Here is a 20,207-nt window from a genome sequence, read left to right on the forward strand (position 1 = left end):
GTCTCCAGACAATGGAAGACGTAGTTCTATAAGCAGATTCCAATATATATTGTTTATCTTGTTGATTTGGTGGGTCCCCATTAATAGAAGTGAAATAATTCCAGTATGAATCTACACTGTAAAAGTTTCTTGTCTGATAATTTTATGTATGTATGAAAGTTTACCTTTATCAGAAACTTTGTTGTAAATTTAATATCAAGTAATCAATCAGTGTTGGAATAGATTCTTTAACTGTTATAGACATTAGATCTATTTTACTAATGAGATGTTGTCTAAAGGTCTGAACCTCTAACCAGCAAGTTTCTCTTAGATCAAATTCTTGTTTTAAGAAATCTAGATTTTTAACTTTATTATCAGATATCAGCTGATACCAGTACTTTAGATCATTATCTATAGTTAAATGAGTTCCTTCAGAAGTAGATGACAAAAGCATACCCTGAGTATACATTATAAGGAATACAATAAAATTCCATTCCCTATACTTAGGGTGCATGAATATAAAGTTACGATAACTAATAATAATATTTGATGGGTAACAAACCATATGTTTAGGTGTAATAGGTGAAGTACAAAATTCCTTTAGTAACCATAACATGGAGTTATTTACAATCATATTTTTATGTGTTAAGGAGATTTTCATGAAGTGCATACTAATTGGCTCCCAATAATCTTTCCATTTTGTGACATATGACTGATCTATTAATAAAGTAATAACTTTTACAATAGAAGAGATAGGATATAAATTAAAGTCTGGAAAAGAAATACCCCCTTGAGACCAGCTATTAGTATGTTTCTTTAATGCAATCCTAGGTCTATTAGGTGCCCATAGGAAATTTAACATTAGTGTATTCAGTTTCTTGATAATTATTTTTGTAGGTGGAAGTATTATTGATTGTATTAAGTATGAAATCTTGGGGACTATTATCATTTTAATAATTGTAAGTCTCTCCTCCATAGTAAAAAACATATTATTCCAGGTATTAAAAGATTTTGTATATTAAGAAAACAGGTATTATAATTATTATATATAATAGATTTAATATCTTTAGATAGTATTATACCTAAATAAGTTATCTGACCTGAATTGGGTACATATTTAGTAAAATCACTAATGAGAATATTTTTCGTGTATATATAGGTAGTATTTTAGTTTTTCTTCATTGAATATTAAACCAGAAATACTTTTAAAATTCATCATTTTATCAAATAGAGACTGCATAGAAGAATTAGATCCTGCTGATGTAATTAGAACATCATCTGCAAAAGTTGAATTTTGGATGTTGTATTTTCATCTATTTCAAAACCCTCTATGTCAGTACTGTTTCTGATCAAATTAGCCCAAGGCTCCATTACTAAAGTGAATAATAGTGGAGAAAGTGGACATCCTTGTTTTGTACCTTTAAGAATGGGTATTTTTGTGAAACATATGTTCCTACCTTAATATAAGCCAATGTTCCTTTGTATAAATGCTCAATTAGATTTACAAATGCATCTGAGAAGTTTGTGCACTTCATTAAGGTAAACAGATAGTCCCAACTTACTGAATCAAATGCTGAACTTATATCAAGACTAATAAGTGTTAAATCTTTCTTTTTCCTATTTGCAAAATCTATTAATGTTAAAGTTCTTCTTATATTATCAAAAGTATTTCTATTTACAATGAAGCCTGTCTGATCTATATCTATAATGCCGGGAATGATTGTCTTCAGTCTATCAGCAAATATACTCATAAACATTTTATAATCAACATTAAGTAATGAGATGGGCCGATATGAAGAACATCTAGTTGGATCTTTATTAGGTTTCAAAATTGGCGAAATAAATGTATATTGCCAAGATGGGGGGGTTATTAACTCAGATTGGGCCAAAATAAAAACCTTATGTATTAATGAATATGTACTTTTAGAAAGGATTTTATATATCTCTGGTATAATACCATCATTACCTGGTGCTTTGTTTGATTTAAGCTTGTTTATTTGTGTAACAACCTCTGTATATGAAATACTCTTGTCCAATAGTTTAATCTGTTGTTTATTAAGCTTTTTATTCATGTTTGTGGTTATAAACTCCTTTATTTTATCTTTAGGTTCCATGTTAATGTTATTATGGTTAATTTTGTGAAAGTGATTTCTAAATTCATCTAGTATTTCTGGTATACTAGAAACATTCTTCTTTTTCCTTAGAGAAAAGATTTCTTTGATATGGTTTTGTTTATTCAACCTTTTTGTTTTATTTTTAAGTCTATGTAAGTATTTGGGGCTTATTGAATAAGACAAAAACTTGTATTTCTCTAAAGTTATTTTAACTTTATGAGTTAAAATTTCTTTGTATTTCTCATTTAATTTGTTTATTTCTTCAATAACTTTCTTGTCCATAATATTTTTTTTTATTATTATGTTTATAAGAGTCTAATTTACTTTGAATATCTAACAATTCCTTATCCCAAGATTTCCTTTTATTATTATACCATCTAATACTTTGTCCATATAGATATGATTTTAAGGCATCCCAAACATAAACAATGGAGACTTCAGGAGTATTATTTATGTCTAAAAAATGTTTTACTTCTGAAAGTATATATTCTTTATAGTCTTTTAGTTGAGTTAAGTATGCTGGTATCCTTTTGATCTGAACATTATGAGTATTTTTTATCATGAATTCAAAAACAATTGAATTATGATCAGATATAGGACATGAAATGATTTTGGAATTAATTAAATCTGTTACCATCTGGTTAGAAATAAAGACCCTATCTATTTTTGAATAAGTTTTGTATCTGTTAGAAAAAAGGTGTATGGTAATGACTTTGAATCTATCTGATTATTAATATCATTCAAATGATAAGAATTAGCAAAATCATTTAAATGTTTTGCATTAGATGTAATTCTTCTTTTCCTATAGTGGTAGTATCACTTTCATGTAGTATACAATTAAAGTCACCAGCTAAAATAATATCTCCTATAGAGAATGATATGATCTTATCAAGATTATGTTTCACTGTATTAATACCAATTCCAGGTATCCAATATACATTAATTAAAGTGTAAGTCTTCCCATTAATTTGTATTGTAACCATACAAAACATTCCTTTGTCATCCTGATAAGACTTAATGGTTTTAGGAATGGGCATACTTTTATTCCATAAAATAGCCACTCCTCTTTTTTCTGAGTGTGCTCTGAACTAACCAATACTGTATATTTGTTTGTGGCTAGTTTATCAATATCTTTTTTTCAAGAGATGGGTTTCTTGCAGGAAGACTAAGTTGGCCTTATGTAAATTAATGTATCTTATTAGGCTTGCCCTTTTACATGGATTATTCAATCCATTAATGTTTAAAGAAATTCCTTTTAAAGATGTCATTTGGCATTTTTAAAACTTAAGAATCTTATGATCAAAATAACAAATAACAAGATAAGTAATGTTACATCTCCTCCTTTAGGTGTACCTTTAAATATAGCTGTATTTATTGAATCTCTTATGGGATTTCGTATAGAATTCAATTTTGTTTGTAGTGACAATGAATGTACAAAATATATTGTGGATGTCAACTATATACAAATAACAATGAACAAGTGAAAATAATGTAAGGATTAAACCTTGCATCCAGCCTGGAGTTATAAACTCCAACTTAGAGTAGTATTTACCACTCAAGTTAACCCCCTACCCTAAGCAGCAGTACCTCAGCTACCACCTTATCAATTTAATACTAGTTATATTTAACTGAGGTTAACAGTTTTCAGTTCAATTATCTAGCAAGACAAGACTACACATTTGGTAAAACAGCATCATATAAACTAAAATAAACCTTTTTTTTAAAAAAAACTGTTCATACTACTATATACATCCATGTAATATAAAACACTTGTATTCAAATAGCATTCAAATAATCTTGATGTTAGAAATCAAGAGGAGAGAAAAATGGGTTCTAACATTCATTTAAATCAAAAACTTTGGCTAATATGATTCAGACATTACATATATTAAGATGCATCTATTTTCTGTCATGTAAATGCAATAACAGCTTCCAAAAAAAAACCTTGAATTGCTTGTATATGAGCATTTACTCAAACTCATTATTGTCAATAGAATAAAGTATTATATTCATAGAAATTGCTATAAATCATACTGCATAGTTATGCAGATTCTCAGAAACACTTGTATATATATATATATATATATATATATATATATATATACACACACACACACACACACACACATATATATATATATATATATATATATACACACACACACACACATATATATATATATATATATATATACACATATATATATATATATATATATATACATACATAGACACACACACACATATATATACACAAACATATATACACACAAACACACACACACACACACACACACACATATATATATCTGATCTCACTGAGTTATGTCCTTACTGAGCACTATCTTACTTGCTGTCCCTACAATAAATCTGTCTGCTTTATACAAAATAATGCACAGCAAACTCATTTTAGTAACCAGATTTTACAACCATGCTATACTACTGCTTTAAAATATATCACATGACAATTTCTTCCAGTATAGAGTTATAAAATTATTTATGCTTGTCAATTAGATGAATTAAATGAGTTATAGTAATGTATATGTTTGGAACATAAGTTTTTAACACAGATTATTAAGCTGCTGTTAAGTAGATTTTCAAAAACACTTGAATAAATGTTTCATTTTCTATGCCTTCTAAAATAAGACATTTACTTACTACAAGAAACTGTATCATTTAAACTCATTATAACTGACATATTTTATGAATTATAACATAGATATTTAAGTAATTATATAAAATAACTCACATTTAGATGTTAAAGAGTTCATTTTCCTTCACATAGTCACATTTGTATCATTTCTATTTCCTGGTAGAGTGTCATTGCTGAATCTGTGATGTGTCAGTGTGATATCTAGGTCAAAGGTGAGACTAGCTGCTTTCAGCTTCTCTGTGAGTATTCTGAGAGTTGAAGCTTTTGAAGTAGCTCATGGACATTGTGCATGAGACAGCCCACATCCCAGATTGTCTCTCTTAACATTTTGGTGGGAAACTTATTAAAAACTAGTGACAAACATTCATTTAGCAGTGTAAATGCATCTAAACATGACAAAACCTTCACAATGTATTTTACAGGTTATTACAGCCTCTATGTAAGTGAAATTAAGCCCAAAATTATTAATAAGTAATAAAACTCAATATTTTTGTCCCAACTCAATTTTTATGCAAATCTTATTATTTACTGTGTCTATATGATCAAAAGCATTTCTATATATTAATAAAGAAAAGAAAAATAGAGTAGAAAGTTAAAGGGTGTAAGGCAGAAATAAAAAAATGTAAGAGAAAGCTATAAGAAGTATATACAATGAAATATTACTTGCTGTTTATATTAACAGAGTTAAAAATAAAACATATTTACTATTATTTAGTTCTAATTATTATTAGTTAAAGCATGACAGATTATTTACAAACAAGCATAAGCAGTGTAATCAAGAAAGTGTAATTAGGAATAGCATTTGAAGAACATATAAACTTTTTACAAGGAATAAATATGTTATTATTCTATTAATCATATTTTCATTACTCTTCTCTCCCTGCCTTCCCCCACCCTTCACCCACTACATAATCTAAATAGAATGTCATTGTTTAAACAAAGAAAAGAAGAAAAGGAGAAGAAAAAAAAAAGATAAAGAAAAAAAATGTATCAAATTACTAACCTTACTTCTCCTTTTCAGAAAGAGGAACAAGTTGAATCACAACTTGCCATTAAATCTCCAGATATTTTGACTAGTTATGAAACAAAACATTTCTTTGCACACAGAGAATAACTTTAATTAAATCTTTTTCAAAATATTTGTTGCTTCTTGGAAATGCAGGAACTATATTTAAATAGATTAATAATGAAATAAAATGATGAGAGAAAAAAAACCTAGAACAAATCATTTGTTTTTTAGTCTCTTCTTCTTCTCTGAAGTCTTTCACGAAGTTTCAGTTGACAGTCTCTTTAATGAAGGACTAGCCCATTCCATTTCTTCTATTTTATCCAAAATCTTATTATTTTTGATAAACAGTCAAGCAGAGTCTAAGTCATCGAAAATTTTAGGACCATCAGGAAGAAAGATTTTAAGCTTGGCCAGGAAACAGAAGGTATGTTTTAAACTGTGCTTTTTTAAGCTCCCTTATTAGTGGCAGAAAAACTTTTCTTTTAGCTATTACCATGGAAGAATAGTCATTGTCAAAACGCACAGTTGTCTCATTATTCTTGACAGGAGCTTTAGCCCAAGCAGATTTAAGAACCATCTCTTTATCAAAGATGATAAAATCTAACTATAACTGATCTAGGATAGTTTTTGTTAGAGTTAGTATTAGCTATAGATCTATGTGCTCTTTCGATACCAAAAGAGAATACTTCTGGTAAGTCTAAAGTTTTAGGAGCCATGTTGTTAAAAAAAGTAATATTGTTACCTTCAATATTTTCTGGCAGTCCAAAAATCCTAATGTTATTGCGCCTAGATCTATTTTCCAGGTCATCCAACTTTGTTTGTAAATGTGTATTTTGTTTCAGCAGAAACTCAATGTTGATTTCCTCTTCTTGTATTCTATTTTCCATGTCATTCACAGCTTCTTCTATGCCTGTCATCTGGATCTTCTGTTGTTGCAGGTCTATATGTAACAAGTCTATTTGTTTTGTAGTTTTTCTATGAAGGTGTCTATTTTAGTATCCATTTTATCCATCTTAGCAGTAAGTTGCTGGACTATAATTATCAGAGACTGAAGTTCTTTCTTGATGCTGGAGTCTTGAGAATTTGTCTTACTGGAACTCATTTCAGACTGATAAACTGACAGGAAAATTTCCAAAGTGATTTCTGACAGGAATATTGTTAAGATTTCCTTTCTTTTTTAGATATAGTTCAAGAACTATATAAAATAAACATATTTAGAAAGAAAATTACTTCAAAAATTAATTTTTTAAGTAATTAATTCCTGTCAATGTAATGAAATTGGTGGAGCTGAAGAAATCTGCTGCTATCCTGTGTTCATCTTTGGCCACGCCCCCCCCCACTTTCCCTTTTTCCTGACATCACATTTGATAGACATTTCCTGTCTTTTGACATTTAGAGAAACAAAGTGAATCATTTCAGCCATGAGAGCACATACAGCAAATAACATGAGAGGCAAGCCATTCTGGTAGCATAAAGCCCTGACTATGACCTAGATGATCCGAGTTCAGTTAGTGGCTTGAGTTGACTGACAGAGCAGCAGGGGGAAGATGGATGTGTCTATCCTCGTGGGAGAGCAGCCATGTGGGCATCTCCTGTGGTGATCCCTGGTTGGAGGGTGGAGACATCGTTGAGAGCAGGCATGGACCCAAAGGAGGCTGGGGTGGACCTGGCTGAGCTGCTGTGGAAGGAAGGTCATACTCTGCAAAGTCTCCATTGCACGTTTGCCCCACAGACATAATTGCATCACTGAAATGGAGGGGGGAGTGGGTAGGTCATTCAAGAATAAAAGACCCTGGAACCCTGGATGGAAGCAGAAATGGCCAGTCTCTGGGGTACCCTTCTGCTCCATGACCAGCCCCAGCATATGGGGGTAAGTCTGGGGATAAGGAGATTGGCTGGTAGACCCAGCATGGATGTGCAACACTAGGGTGCCAGGAAGAACTCCTGATGGAAAGGAGATAAAAATAAATAAATAAATGAGAGGTAAAGAAAAAAAAAATACATTCTGAGTTATGCAGCTTGACATTTTCACAATTGCTTTAGCCTGGTACCACCCCTCATTTTACTGAGTACATACCCATGTGACTGTTAAAATTCTTCCACTGAAAAATTACTCACCCACTGAAAAAATACTTAAGTTTAAGTAAGCTAAGAGAAGCAGTTGACTTGTCCGTTAATTAACATATTTGATATATAATTTATAAACAAGTATATCTCCTGATTTCTCTCTGCATTCCTTGTTAAATGATTGCCCTCAAATTTAAATTCATAAAATTCTGCATTTAGTGAAAAATAGCCACTTGTAACCTCAGTCCAATTTGTTGGCCTCCACAGTACATGCATCTTTCCCAAAGATGATGTTTTTTAAACAAGAAACCTTTTTATTAAATTATAACTTATGACATAGGCAGTCATACATTTATATAAATAAAAACAAACCATATTGACATTTTTAATTGCGAACATTATACATCATTTATAATATCTCCAGTCATTGTCAATCAAACATTAGATAGTTCATTCAAGTCCCATCGTCTTTTACATTTCCCAAAGATGTTCTAATCTTAATGTAGGTATATATAATTATGGGGGCATGCATAACATATGGGTAAGGAGTTCTGGAAGCTGTAACCTTTCCATTAATTGGTTATATCTGTGATCTTAGAACTGATGACTTTCAGACAAATTTTAGACAAGTTTACAGGAAAGAACTGTCACTTATTGAACTGTTTTGTTGCATTGTGCTGTCCGAAGTGCTGTTTGTGTAAGCATAGAATGGAGGTTTAACAATTGTCTTTGCCTCTTTAAAGATGCATTTTACATTTCTTTTTGTTTTTTTATATGCAGGTCTATCTTTGAGATGTAGGTAATTTATTTTTATTTGTTGTAGGTTTGTAACTTTGTTACATATACTGTCTGTGTGTTTACCTTCTTGTTATTCCTGCACTTCTGCAGATTTTAGTGTTATGATGAAACAATAATGTAAATTTTGTGCTTATATATATAATTTGTATTATTTTTCAGTCATATTGGGAGTTCTACATGCCTCCCCTGCAAACCTGGGTCATTCTCAGACGAAACTGGGTCCATAGCCTGCAAACAGTGTGCAGCAGGTATTTATTGAATGTACTATAGACTGAATAAACACTGCAAATTAAAAAAAAAAAAAAAAAAGCTTTTTGAAATGTTTGGTTTATTGCGTTATGACCATATCCCATATTCATTTTGTCTGATATGTTTGTATATGCTGTTCTTGTTGTGTGATGTGGTAACAGTGAAGTGTATTGTGTTTTTTTTTCTAGATGCACTAGAGTATTTACTTGACAAATGGCTGCATTTCTTGCATTTATGGACTAGTAATATCCAGTCTTCAAATCTGGAGGCTGAACATATAGAAATCTGCACACAATTTCTTAAACCAGTGTCTCCTGGATGTTGCTTCTTAAAAGGACATGTGCTGTTGCAGTATTTTTACACTGTATTACAACATATACCACAGTGCTGCCACAGACTTGGTACACTGCGGGATGGACAGTTAATCTATAGAAATGCCTGTATACTTTTCATAATAGTGGGGATTTGGAGAAATAGGTTTTTGAAAATGAATTTGTCATTGCATGTTTTAGACTCCAGTTCTTCACTAAGAGATCAATGGTAACTCGTATTAATCTAGACTTGAGTCTGTCTCTCTTGTATTAGTTATAGGTATTTAAGGGATACATTGTGTTTAGCGTTTAAGGCATTAACGAATGAGCTGTGTCTTGTGCTGAACATGGAGTTATTGAATTTGAGTAAGGCAACAGAAGGATTAGGTTATATCTGTAGTAGCACTACTAATAGAACTTTTTTGAGATTTAGATGAAAATTAATCTGAGATTAAATTGGGTTTAAACAGGTTACCATTCATTAGACTATCAAGTTACTGTATCTTTTAAAAAAAAAAAAAAAAGCTTGATGCTTTAAGTCTTTACTTTTATTGCAGAGCTTGTGTTTTAATTAGCTCTTAGACCTAACTCTGTGTAATAGTGATTGACCTTTTGTCCCTGCCATAAGCCCCCTTTTGTGTATTCTCTGCTCCTGAAAGTGACATGCCTTTAAATCATAGATATCAACTGTACCAAATTCCTTGGTATTTACCGGTTTTGAGGGCAAAATAATGGAGTGCCACAAATTTCCGAGTGGCCCCTTCAATTTGCGATTTTTTTTTTTTTTTGCAATTTTAACTTATGGCTCAAAGACTGGGGCAGGACTGGGCGATGGAGGAAGATGAGGTCTGCTCCAACACAGACGGATGGTTAAAAAAAGGAAGTTGAAAGAGCAATAGAAAATTCTTGCCACCTTTATTCATTCTCTTTCCATGAACCTTTTTAACTCTTACTTAAATTCTGTTACAGCAGCCCTCACCCCCCACACAGTTTTTAGTAGCGTGCCCCAACCATAGTTCTCAACCAGTCAGGGACAAATCCAGAGAAAATCAGGGAGGGACTCTTAAAATAATACTACTATTAACTTAAAACATTGATGGAATAAGATAATGTGAATTAAGATACATTTTGCTGAAGTAAAGAAGTCTGTAACTCTTAATTATTTAAGTGTAATTTAAACCACACACAAACCACCGCTTAAAAATTTTAGGTCCACTACCAACAATACATACCAAGCAGCAATTTATTCCAAAATAGATTAATGCTTATCTTGTCCTGATGTACTATGTTGTTTTTGTTTTTTTTTTTTTAACAAAACAGCACACACATTCTGAAACAAGTACATCTGTACTGTAATTTAATAAAAGGTTAGTGTTGCTGGAACAGCTATTATGAGGAAAAACATACACATTTTCAAGAAAAGGAAACCTTTAGATTCACATTACACATCCATTTATCACATGATTGAAACAAAAGAAATGTGTATACATCTTTTCAAACATTGTGAAGTTGTTCCTAGCCATTAATATATTTTACAGTGTGTATTTGACATTCACTGACACTGCATGCTTACAGCCCAGACTACATTCTATGTTCAGTGTGTCCCCACAACTTCTGCAAGCTGAGCATCACATTGAGTGACATCTGACCCGAGTGTATTAACTACATTTCTGGAACTCTGCCGCTACCTGATGATATATGAATAATCAGATAAATAATTGTAAAAGACTAAAACAAACACCTGGGAATGTTGTCGGCAAAATCCACTTTCAGTGGAGAGTGAGGAGAAAAACTCCAGGTTCCCAAATAAGTCTACGCAGTGGTGCAACAGTTTGCATTGTTGCCTCACAGCAAGAGGTTCTCCAGTTCGATTCTCGGCTGGGGTGCCTTCTGTGCGAAGTCTGCATGTCCTCCCTGCATTCATGTGGGTTTCCTCCAGGTGATTCAGTTTCCTCCTATGTTACAAAGATATGCGTCCAGATTGTTTCTGCTAGGGCTTTCTCTGAAATTGGCTCGTTCCAAGTCAGACTTTCATGGTAAACAAATATTAAATAAAATAAATAGTAAACAAAACAGAACCAAACACCAGAGAAGTAAGAAAAATAATGGATTGAGCCAAGGCTAGTGAAGTATCTGCAAATAAGAAAGGGTAAAAACATGTAGGGCATGCACTTTTCGTAGAGGCAGCCATCATCCAGTCATATCTCACAGATTTTCTACATGGAAGCCACTAGGCATTAAATGAGGAACTACTAGCAGTTCAGTGAAAATAAATGAAAGTTTGATACTGACAGAAGTGAATGCCTTTGTAAGTGGTTGTATTAATTATAATTGTGCTTGATCTATGGGTGGCCAGTGCACTACTCCTTAAGGCTAAACTTAAGCTGAGAGCATGCAAGCTGTTTGTCACATGCAGGACAGAACTAGAGGGAGAATGCAAGCATAAATGTTATTTCTGCGATGGAGAGCACAGGTTCTAGCATGCACTTTTTGCAGCATGTTTACATCTAACTTTAGAATAGGAAAAATCTGATGGTGCAACTGCCCTTATATATGGTAGGGTAAATATCCTTTTTGGAAAATGCGTATTCTGTGTGTTTGCTGTGAGTTAAAAAGGGTTTGGGGTTAAACTATGTGTAGTTTCTTGTTTCTTCAGTGGTTCATTGAAGCACAAACTCTAAGAAAATGTAACATGGCTTCAAACAAATAATGAACAACAAATGCATACAAGATCACCTTGCCAAGCATTAATGTGCGTCACAAACTGTGGGCACATGCAGTGAAGCCAAAGAGAGTCCACCAAACTTAATTCATTAGTATTACTCAATGTAAAATCAACAAATTACAAAGTTAAGTACTTTCGTCTTTTAAGTATGAGACAAAAGTGCTTGTATTTAAAAGATGAAAATTAAGCACTTTCGTCTTTTAAATAAACTTCATCAGAACATCTAAGTAAGTAACCCTCTGAGGAAGTTTGTAATTCTGTGCAAGGTATTCAATCAAAAACAGTCCAACAACCAGTAAAACAACTGGAATGGATGTGAGAAGGAGCAGATAGGGTTAATGAGGTGGAAGAATTGAATGATTACCAAGACTCTGTGTCCCACAAAGGAATTATGGTTTCATATAAAAATCTTACCATTCGGAATTATAGTGACCTGACAATTGATGTAAAATAATTTGGTTTGTTCATGAAAGGTTTTCAATTTGTTCCATCTAAGTATTTCAACTTATCAAGTGTGTTATTGGATGTGAAATTGTTTGTTAGGATGTTGAATTGGAGGAATATATTTTCTGACAAGGTGTTACTGGGCTCTGACACTATGTTTAAAAAGAAAAGTGTATACAATATACCCCTTCATCCGGGTTTACAATTATTTGAGGAATTGTTTCAGAAGGACATAAGAAAGTTGCATAAACAAAGCAAAATGAAGTGGTACAGTTTGAACAAGGATGAAAAAGGTTTATTACAGAATCTTTCCAATAGTCCCTTGTATAGAATAATGAAACTGGATAAATGGGGGGGTGGTAATTATGGATAGTGTTGATTTATGAAACACAGATGCACAGTATTTTAGACAATGTTATTAAATATATGTTGTCTCTAGAAATGAGATTAATAAAGTTTATGCCAAGATAGCTTTTTTTATTAAATGATCACATTATGCAAGGGTTGAGTGATAAACAGAGTTCTTGATAGTAAAACAACCTTGCATCCCTATTATTTTTGGAATACGCAAAATTCATAAGTCCATAATGACTCCCCATTAAGACCCATTGTACTGGCTAGCGGTTCAAAGACCCAGACCAGCTCTAGCTATTTTCATTAATAAGAAGTTGAAATCCATGACGCATAACATTCGGACTCTTGAGAATTTCTTAAAAGTATTAAGTCTGAGTTTTACCAGAATAATTTGATATTTGTTACCATTGACATTGTGTACTTATTTTCCAGTATTCCAGACAAAATTGGTCTTGAATGGTTTGGGGATGTTATTTTGGAAAATAAAGAATTAATGAATTCAGATGTTTTGTTCATTGAAGAATTTATGGAATTAATTTTGGATAATAAATTTGTTTTTCAACGTGGAATTTTACAAACAAGTTCAAGGTGCAGTGATAAAGAATTAATGAATTCAGATGTTTTGTTCATTGAAGAATTTATGGAATTAATTTTGGATAGTAAATTTGTTTTTCAACGTGGAATTTTACAAACAAGTTCAAGGTGCAGTGATGGGAGCCTGTTGTGCTCCTATTTATGCAACTCTAGTGTTATACTATTTGGAAAATAATTTTGTTATGAACTCAGTTTGCTTCTCATTGGCATTTGTGCACCCAGTTTATGGATGACATGTATATTTTGGAAATGTTCTGAGAATGATTTAATATTGTTTTGTGATTGTTAGAGACCAGGTCTTTTTTGAAATTTACTTACTCATATTTCTGAGAAGATATTAAATACTCTGATGTATTTCTGTACAAAGATAGGAAGAAAGGTAGATTTAATTCCAAGCTATATAGGAACGATACAGTTTCAAATTCTTACCTCAACCTCTATTATTTAAGTGAACACTCATTCATCAAAAAATGGGGTATTATTAAAGGACAATTAATTAGAGCAGACCAAATGGTCTCTGATTACTATGAATTTTTACTGGAGGTTGAATTTATTAGACAGCTTTTCTTAGGAAGGGATTATCCTCTGGAATTGATTAATAATGTCAAAAAAGGGGTAGTTAATGAATGGGGTAAAAAATTTGAACCCATTTTGTGGAAGCGAATGTACAGGGTTAATTTTAACCCAGACCATATTTCTGAGTCTAAATTGAACAATGCCTTCATTTGCACATTCAGTTTTAATTTTAAGGACATCTTGCATACTACTAATTCCATATGCTGGACTGCATATGAGGAAACTACAATGGTACCTAAAGAATGTATGGTCTCAACACTGTCAAAGTTTGGAAACAGTTATACCACTAATACCTTGCCTTCAACAGGAGTTTCGATGGTGGGCTCAACCTTGTTGCCTCAACAAGGGACAGCCTTTCACTCAACCCACAGCCAGGCAAACACTGACAACAGATGCATCGGATTATGCCTGGGGAGCACACAGTACAAATGTGGGGCCCTCTAACCAGTGTGATTACATAAATTATGAGGGTCTGATATACTTGGAGGTAAGGGAGTTATGGATTAAACTATTAGGACATTCTAATTGTAATAGTAAGAGGGTAGTTTGCGTGATCCGATGCTTAAGTTCCACTAGTTTTTATGTAAGAAAGCCTGAAGATGTCTTAAACGCATTTGCAAACATATGTACAATGTTGAATGTGGAAATGAGAATAATGCCCTTTAAACACACCAGGGTATGTACCCAGAGTAGATTTACATTTTATGTACTTGAACAGATCATCCCTAGTGAGTTGGGAGGTTCCTGGGAGAACAGAGTTGAGTACAGGGAGTTGATGTGGCAGCTTAAATTGGACACAGGGACAACCCCTAGGAATGAATTGTAACCTGTCAATTTCCAGTGTCTTAAAAATGCGTACTTCTACCTGTGAGTGCATAACAAAGAAAATACCATAGTAAGTACCTGATAATAGTCTCCAAAATTGAACTTGTGACATGGAGGACAGGGTCTATTTACAGCAAATTCTTTCTTGTGCAACTTTGCTTTCTCTGTTGGCAGTAACCCAGCGCACTCCTGATGTGATTGTAAAAAGAAATGTCCATCATGCCTGTTTTCTTAAGGTACATCCTCTAGTGTAGCAATGATGCATGCAAACCATTACTGGGTTTATTAAATTCGTCTCCCACCCACTGAGACACAAGTAGGATAGTTCAGGCCAGCACCAACATCCACACACCTGCAAGGGATAAATCCCGTTTTATCCTCTCTGCTGAGTGATACAGGAAGTCTTCCATGTCTTTTAATCTTTTTTTGATCCTGGCAGCCCACTCACTGTGGTGTGTCTGTCCTTTACAGTATTTTTGTGCCTTCTGTTTGGCATGGCTGAGTTGTGTTAGCTAAGCAGTGGTTAACCTAGTTGATTGTGTGGTTGTGCCCAGCCATCACATTTATATCTCACAGAACATACTGCCACACCCTCCTCAGTAATGTTCTGCACCCCTCTACCCATCATCCAGAGATGCACCCTCTCTAAAATGATCCAGCATGTGTTTTCTCTGTCCTGGGGACATACTGATTTCTATTTGTATCTGATGTAAAAATTAATGTGTATTGCTAAGGGTATATGTGTAGGTATTAGGAATGAACTTTCTTCCATTTGTACCCCTTCACTAACATACACACACAAAACAGCATATTCATGTTATACAAGCCTTTTAGATTTTGCTGTAGGTGCCATGCAATACTTGGTGAATAATATGTAAAATAGTCTCCTGATATGGCTTGTGTAAACCTCTCCCCCAAAACATGCACAGTATGTAAGCCATGTATGTTGTGCTGTGGTACCCAGTAAGCTTTCCTGACAGAGGCTAGCCCATGAAATAGTTTGCGGACATTGCCCACCTAACCCAGACAGCATTTAACTGTCACTGTAGCCACTAAAACATGTAAGGAAAAACATGTGAAGCACAGTAAACCATAATGTTGCACCATCCGTGTACCCCTAGGAAACATACCTACTAATCTTGTCATGCCCCTGACATCTGAGGAGTTTAGACTATGCAGGAAATCAAGACGACCTACCATTAAAGACTATAAATCACTTAATTTAAGTCGGTGGATTTATAATGAGCAACCTGTCGGTAACAGCCTGTTCAGGTTTCAAAGGACTGAGATGGAAGAAGGAAGCCAAAGCCTGCATGCACAGCCTTCAGTTGATCAGTGAATGCTTGAATGGAATAGGATTTATTGCTATAGACATTTACACAAGTTGCTACCATTTTGGTTTACCATTTGATGTTTGGCATCTTGCAAGGTGGAGATGTCTGATGACACAAAGTGCTCCTGCATTGTGTATAAAGGAGATTAAAATACTTCTTTGTCCCTCACACCTACTTCAGGCTTCATCTTCTGGGTTCATGTGATGGACTCTTCAGAAAACTGGATGCCTGGGTGACTCGCGCCTCCTGTTTACTAAGGCAGTAGGTTTCCAGTGGTTTGCTAAGCAGTGACATCACTATTGTCAGGACGTGAAGTCATTTTAACAAATTCTGCAAGGGAGGGAAGCTGAAGTCTGATGAGAACACCAAGAAGTGTACTGCAAATGTTTTTTTTTTTTCAAGATAAATACATAACCCTCAGATGTACTAATTTCTACAGTTTTATCCTTCAGCTTGTAAGGAGAATACTTCTCAAGAGAGTGGGGTGTAACATGAGGTGTGGACAAACAGATGCAAGACAGGCTATGTATCATTACAATCTACTTTGACGTTTGTTCATAGGATTATAGGAGGTTGCTAGGCTAACTGCCCCAGAGCCCTTACAAGCCTAGAAAAGTTCAACCTGTGTTCCCAAGGGTGTCTGGTTCAAGCAGACACTAAAATTAAACACTAATAAACACTTCAAGTGATGTCACTTCTTCCATTTTTTCAATCTTGTCTCCAATCTTTGGCTCATGATAGATCCCAGAGGCCACAGCAGTTTACAGCCTTGCAGTTTGACAAGAAGTTTAAATCTTTGAGTGGGTGAGCAAGAGACTGCTTTTCGTTGCAGTATTGATGTTTGGATTCCGTATCTATTCTGTCACATTCTAGTCCTTTGTGTTGGGTCAAGTGCTGGAAAAGCTTTTGGTCCTCCATGGCTCTGAGCACAAGAAGAAACTTGTTAAATCTATGGAAACCAAGAAAAGGCACAAAAGGGAATATTTATTAGAGACTTGATTATGTGAAGCTTAGAGGAAGATGAGGCTCAACAATTAATGATTTTGCACCATCTTTTCCACACTAACCCTACATAATTAGCAAACGTAACACTCCCAGGAATAAGTAAAGCTGGAATAGAATGAAATAACCTACTTGAGGTAGCTACTTTATTAAGGTATATTTGAGCATTACTGTTAGAACATATACTAGCAGAAATACGAATGAGCCAACAGTTTCCTCTTGTAATATTTTTTTTTTCCTTCTGCCTGAAAGTGTTACCAAGCTTCATGTTTACCTAGCATCGCTGACCCTTGTATAAAAGTTGCTTAAAATGCTTTTCTTTCTGTATTGAAGCTTTAATACAAAAGCTTGCGAAGTTATTGTGGCTAAGGCATTGAACACTGAACCATATTGGTTCACGTAGTCAGAATAACTAGTTCACCACCATCCCATTACTTAGCTGACCCAGCTATCTGCTCAATGTTATCTACTGTATATTAATTAATACTCTATCACAAAGTTCTTTTGGAATTTAATGCTAATGATTTTGTAATGCTAGTGACTGTGCTGTACTAATTTCAATCTGTTGTGTTCTATCATACATTATTAGCAACTGGGGTTATAACCTCATATGGAATTACTTTCCTGTTTTTACTCATCAATACTATTAACTGGATAGTAACCACAGTCTTGAATGTTTGCTTAATGCTAGTGACTGAGTATTATAGTTGCCTGCTGTGCATCATATCTAACAGTGTGCTCTATATCTATTCTTCTGCTGACTTACCACGTCCATTGCTGTAAGCCTGTCTGTGCAGTTTTTCCTACTGGTCAATCACTACATCTTCTACTGCCCTGTACCTAATTCCTACCCACTCTCTCTTTTTTTTCCCCTCGCTAGGTTGCAAGTCTACACTTTTCACTAGATTGCAGAAAGGGCCTTATGGCAATATGAATGTAGTAATCTGCAACTGCCTAGTCATCAACTTCCCACCTCCCGAAACAGGTTTCCTATCGACCATTATTTACCCACTAAATATTATCATTTCTGCTTAAACCCTGCAACCACTATTTCACTATATATTGCCTAACTATATAACCTGCAGTTAATCTACTACACTGTGTCCCTACTCTTTTTTTTTTTTTTTTTTTTATCTGTACCACAGCTTGCGCTTACCTCGTGTGTACTGGAAATACAAACTACTTCCCTGGCTGACTCTGCACAAACTACTTGACTCAGCCACCGAACAAATCTGCATAAGCTCCTTTTAACAGTGTTTTTGTATGTCCTACTTTTAATTATTTCCAACTTTAACAATGTATAGCTTTTAAATAGTCTGCTCCTTGTAAATGCTTACAGTGCATCACCAGGTTCCATTCTACAGACTCCCCTGCCCTCCTCTGACTTTCCCAGTGAATTATCTAGCAGTGTAGTGCCCGCTCCTCCTGTTCACTAAGTTCTATTAAAAGCTAGTTTTGTGCTATAGCAAGACTGCTTCCCTCTCCCCCTCCATTTCTCCTCTAGTGCACTGACTTGGCTTAAAAACTAAAAGTTACAAAGAAACTGCTTACTGATTGTTTCTTTTACTTGCAGTCACAGTTAGTAACCAGGGACCAACCAAATCCGTTCGCTCTCGCTACCCTCGGGCTCACTACTCCCCCACCCACCCACTACTCATACTTTTATTTTAAACAAGCCAATCCCTAATCTCAATTATCCAGTCACAACCCAGCTATCTCTCCACTCTTGCCAAACTACCCCACTCACTAAAATCCAACCCATTAATTACAAATATTCTTCAAGTGCCTAAATGCCGTTGCTTAAACTCCCTTACCCTACATAATGTACACTTCCTCCTGCCATGATTCCATCATAACTCGTTCCAGACTACAAAAATATACTACATACCCTTTCTCAACTACTCTATGAAATCTTAGAACAAGATGTTACCCTTGCACTGCACAATTAGCCTCTTAGTTTTGTAGCTTAGCTGACCTCCTACCATATTGATCTCAGAGTTGTATCACAATCCTGTTCTCTCCATTTTCCAGCCCCTCTCTATGTAAACCCACCATACTTGTTATATCCCCAACAGTCTGTAATTGTTCACACATTGATCTAGCCACATTTAAGTCACTCCCTCAGCTGTCTTACACACACGTATCCCTTCATTATGGCAAATTTATATCTAAATACCTAAAAGCTGTATTCCTCAGATCATCCCACCTTATTCTTGGTGGAGACACACCCAAACCCTGGCCCTGTAAGCAACCCTAATACTCGTACCATTCAACAACAGAAAATACTAAACTTCCTCAGGAAAGGAACTGACTTCTTTATAGTAAATCACAATATAAGAAGCATGCTGAACAAAATACAAGAACTGCATGCCACCCTTTTGTTAAAGTCTTTGGATATAGTTCTTATCACTGAGATCTGGCTTAAACCAGAAATCAGTGAGAATGAAATAGTTCCCCCAGGGTACAACATATACAGGCAAGATAGAAGATACAAAAGAGGTGGAGGCATTGCTTTACTCTTAAAAAAATTAATCTTATACTTGAAATCATTGACCACAACCCTCCAACTTTCAGTAATGCAGAGATGCTATTCACCAGAATAAAAATCAACTCCAAGAAAAACTTAAATATAATTGGATCCTATATTCCCCCTGTTAATAACATCAGCACTCTAGAATCCATCTTTCAGTGGACAACAAAAACACTCCCCCAGAAGGCAATCATATATACTGTTAATATCAGTTGGTCCTCCTGTAACTCACTGCACCCTTCTGACCATATTAACCTCCATGGTTTCACTCAAATAATCCGAAATACAACTAGGGTAGATAATGCATACAAAAGAGTCCATTCTTGACTGGATCCTTACTAACCCATCTGTACTCAGTCACTCTGGTAGCCTCCCATACTCTTAGTGACCACCTTCCAACATTTGTTCTCTAACGTCAAGTAAATGCAATAAAAACTTCCTCTTTCCAACAAATTTGATATACAAAAAACTTCAAATCTTTAGACTTTGTGTCCACCCTCAAACTATGTAGTTTTATTGGCCATTTTGGGTCAATTCCAAACTCCTTGATCTCCCTCTCTTAAAACCTTCTTTTGCGCGGTTTTGCGCACAGCGCAACATCAGGCAGCGTCGCCTAATTGGGTTTAAACTATTCCTGGCTCCA

At 34.4% G+C, this 20,207-nt stretch overlaps 1 protein-coding gene across 1 annotated transcript in view; it reads left to right on the plus strand.

Moving 5' to 3' along the window:
* LOC122794856 (latent-transforming growth factor beta-binding protein 2-like) overlaps positions 1-20,207 on the plus strand; it is a gene marked incomplete in the record, with an annotated part of 523,235 nt that overhangs the window by 211,733 nt on the left and 291,295 nt on the right. The window contains 1 exon segment of the mRNA XM_044063459.1: positions 8,780-8,868. Coding sequence (XP_043919394.1) covers positions 8,780-8,868 — 89 coding nt within the window.

Source organism: Protopterus annectens, chromosome 2.part1 (assembly GCF_019279795.1).
Source record: "Protopterus annectens isolate FY-2018-M chromosome 2.part1, PAN1.0, whole genome shotgun sequence".
NCBI lineage: Eukaryota > Metazoa > Chordata > Ceratodontiformes > Protopteridae > Protopterus > Protopterus annectens.